The sequence below is a fragment of the Salvia splendens genome, chromosome 11 (genome assembly GCF_004379255.2).
Source record: "Salvia splendens isolate huo1 chromosome 11, SspV2, whole genome shotgun sequence".
NCBI classification, from domain to species: domain Eukaryota; kingdom Viridiplantae; phylum Streptophyta; class Magnoliopsida; order Lamiales; family Lamiaceae; genus Salvia; species Salvia splendens.
This window is the reverse complement of record NC_056042.1, coordinates 6,034,115-6,037,569: the sequence shown is the minus strand read 5'-3', so window position 1 is coordinate 6,037,569 and position 3,455 is coordinate 6,034,115. Positions and strand designations below refer to the sequence as shown.

General features: G+C 32.7%; 1 protein-coding gene across 1 annotated transcript; it reads right to left on the bottom strand.

Annotated features, from left to right (window-relative positions):
* Positions 1–493: 493 nt before the first annotated feature.
* On the bottom strand, positions 494–2,037 carry LOC121756204 (transcription factor MYB53-like). Its single transcript, XM_042151695.1, has 2 exons — positions 1,696–2,037; positions 494–1,072 (listed from the first exon to the last, which is right to left on the bottom strand). Exons 1-2 carry the CDS (start codon positions 1,962–1,964, stop codon positions 499–501), a joined length of 843 nt encoding a protein of 280 aa, XP_042007629.1. The 5' UTR covers positions 1,965–2,037; the 3' UTR covers positions 494–498.
* Positions 2,038–3,455: the final 1,418 nt, after the last annotated feature.

The window sequence follows — 3,455 nt, the reverse complement described above, 5'->3', positions numbered from 1 at the left end:
TAATTAGAGGGTCAAATTATTTTTTCTTTTTTTGCCTTCACGCAGAAACAAGAACCAAAACCGAAGCAAGAAATGTTCGGTTGGCCTACTAACCGAAATCCACAACCGAGACTGAATCAAAGCCAAGAATTCAGTTCAGTTATCGATTAACTGTTTCACCACCCCAACACAAAACCCAAAAACAAAAACATATCTACAGAATAATTCATATTTAATCAAAAATCAAAACTAGATGAAACCAATAAAAACATAATCTTTGTGTGATCTTTCTGAATCTTTTGACTGGGATGCTTGATCCCTCCTAGGCTCCCAGTCATAATATTGTCATTCATCTTGTAGCCAAATAAGTTTTAATTTGCAAGCGATAAAAGAGTTATAACTAAATCCATGTTCTCACACTCACACTTCATTTATGTGAATATTACAAACAAAAAAAAAAGAAGAAAAAAAAACTACACAAATGAAGCATATCAACAGATGGTTAGTTTGGACATATAATTACAAAGATGAAGAAGGAAAAGATTCAGATAAAATATCCTTCCAAAAAGAGCTGTTGTTTTCATCATCCACTAAAAACTCTTCATAATTTTGATTTAGCAGTGAATAGTCACAAATGCTGCTGTGGCCTACGTTGCCGGAGGAAATTTCTGAGGTGGCCGGAGTCAATCCGGGAAGACAGTATTCCGCGTTAGTCACATGTTGCTGAACTTCGGGTGGCTGGAACGTGTTACAAACCGGTTTATAATCAACAGAAAACGTAACGTTGGCAATCGAAGATGGGAGTTGCAAGGTAGGGTTCAGAATCCCATCCAAAGTTGTATGTGAGAAAGATGGCAACGGATTCGAGTTGAGAAGTTGGATTATATTTCCGAGTAGTCTAATGTTGGCCAAGTTTTCGAGGGAACTCAACGGGAAATTGTTGAAATTTGGAGGGAAGTTTAAATCAGTTAATAGTTGATGTGTTTGCGGATCAATGCCGTTGCGTAGAAGTTTTTTCCTAAGATGAGTGTTCCAGTAATTCTTGATCTCGTTGTCGGTCCTTCCTGGAAGTCGACTTGCAATCATAGCCCACCTACAATTTAATTTACAGATAACCAACCAAATCAATATATTGACGTGATGTGGTATATGATATAGATAAAATAAAAATAGATTTTCATTTGTCCTGCGAAATTAATCTTCTATTTCGGTAGGGATGTTGATTTAAAATGTATCTCGATTATTATTTTGAATCATTTTAATTCTTTAATATAATTATATCAACAATTCTCTTATCAATGTACGACCACCATTCATGCGGATCGGGTAGGCTTTGGATCCGACCCACCTAATCGTGTCGGATCATACATAGGCCCGACCGAGCAACGTCTGAGTCTGATCCTCACATTAGGCGAAGGCAAACATAAAGCAATTGCATATAACTTATATTTAATTTATACAAGATGAAAGACACTATTCTATAGATTGAATAATTTTTTTAAATCTATCTAATTCTTTTTTTTTTGAAGGAAAATATATCTAATTCTTCAAATATAATTTTATAGTACGTATTATGAGTCTAATCAAGAGTAAGTCAATGAGAAGATAAGAATGAGTCTTGTATAGTTGTATTAGACGGTTTGATACTCGAAATTCAGACACTATTAATTAGGTATTTGATTTATGAAGTGAAAAAATTAAATTAGGTGAACTTACTTATTGCCAAGGCTGGAGTGGAGGTCGACGATGGTCTGAATTTCTTGGGGAGAGAAGTTTCCACGCTTGATGTCGGGCCGGAGATAGTTGCTCCACCGGAGTCTGCAGCTTTTCCCGCACCTATTAAGGCCGGCTCTCCTCGGAAGCAACTGCCAACTGCCATGCCCATGTTTATCTATGTAATCTTTCAGCTTCTCATCTTCTTCTGGTGTCCATGGCCCTTTCTTTAACCCTTCATTTCTTTCATCCTTCAACGGAGGTCTTCCCATTTTCTATTTATTTGTATATGATGAGCTAAATTGGAATACTAAATGGGAAGATCAAGGGAGAAAATTTGCAGGATAAGATCATGTAGTGCTGTTTAGTTTGGATGTGCTAAAGTAATAGTTTCTACCATATTATATATAGAGTCAACAACCTCTCCATGCATTTTACTTGTAAAAATCATACTAATAAATAATTAAAGTGAAAGAGAAAGTAAATTAAGAGAGAGAATAATATGGAAGATACCTTCTGCTACATTATTTTTTCTCTTACTTTACTCTTCCTCGTTATGATTTTTTCAAAACACGTGTGCAAAACGAAATGGGCCATCTTAAATGGGACAAAGGGAGTAGCATTTTTTTGGTGATGCTCAAACCGTAATCGTTTCATTAATAAAATATGTTGAGACGATTGCGGAAAAATGACACCAATTCATTCTATTCATATAACAAAACGACGTTGTTTTGAGTGTTAATTAAAACAATGCCAATTTATCCGAAACGACATGGTTTTTTTGCCATATCATATTCAACAACAGTTTCAATTTTGATCATCAGGCACAATTTTAAAATTTTATTATATTTAAATTTTATATTTCAAATTTCAAAAATTATAAAATTAATCCAAAGTCAATGCGGATTATTATTTAAATGGCAATTATTTTAGTAAAATATTACTCTTTCGATTTTACTAAAAATGACACATTTTCCTTTTTGGATTGTTCTATTAAAAGTGACATATTTCTTGAAATGGAAATAACACATCATTGGTACTTTTTCTTTCTTTTTTATTTAATTTGTAAATAACATTACATAAAATTTGTTTAGAAAATCAAATGTTTTGTATTTAGTGGAATGGAGTGAATATTGAATAGGAAAATAGTTATTAAGTGAAAGCAAGCAGTAGATAAAAGATTCATTTATATGAATTGCTAATGTGTTTTCAAAAGTACTAATTTTATAGGAATTTGACTGTTGTGCTCACAATAATGCTATTGCTTCCAGAGTAAAATGATTTAAAAGTCAAGCCATCTACACAGCTACAGCCTACAAGGTTTTGCACCTGTTTAGGGGAAATTAAGAAGAAAGTATAGATAAATAAAAGTTGTACAAAAATAAATTTGTATTAGGTGTTGATTACGGATCTCCTACCAATCCCATGAGCGGCAAGTGTTGTATTCGTTTACCTATAAACTCTTATTTTTATATATATATGAGTATATATATTAAGACTATATTCGTCGAGCATAGTGCTAGCCAAAGTCGTCGACTTTCCATAATTTATTGACTTTATTTTGATCCAAACAATAAAAGATCATGCATGTAGACTTTACTTAATATTATACTAATCTCTCTATATAATAGTAATACTAGTATATCTAAAACCCTGCTCAAATTATAAATTTATACAAAGTAATTCGATCTTATACTAGTATATCAATAGATGAAGTTGGAACCATTTCAATTTATGTAAACAATAATGTTCGTTGATGATTT

What these genes read in the sequence shown, in the direction of transcription:
- LOC121756204 (XM_042151695.1), bottom strand. Translation starts at nt 1,964, where the DNA reads ATGGGAAGACCTCCGTTGAAGGATGAAAGAAATGAAGGGTTAAAGAAA. An exon ending in CACTCCAGCCTTGGCAATAA is followed by an intron (nt 1,073 to 1,695) that starts GTAAGTTCACCT and finishes ATTAAATTGTAG; the next exon opens with GTGGGCTATGATTGCAAGTC.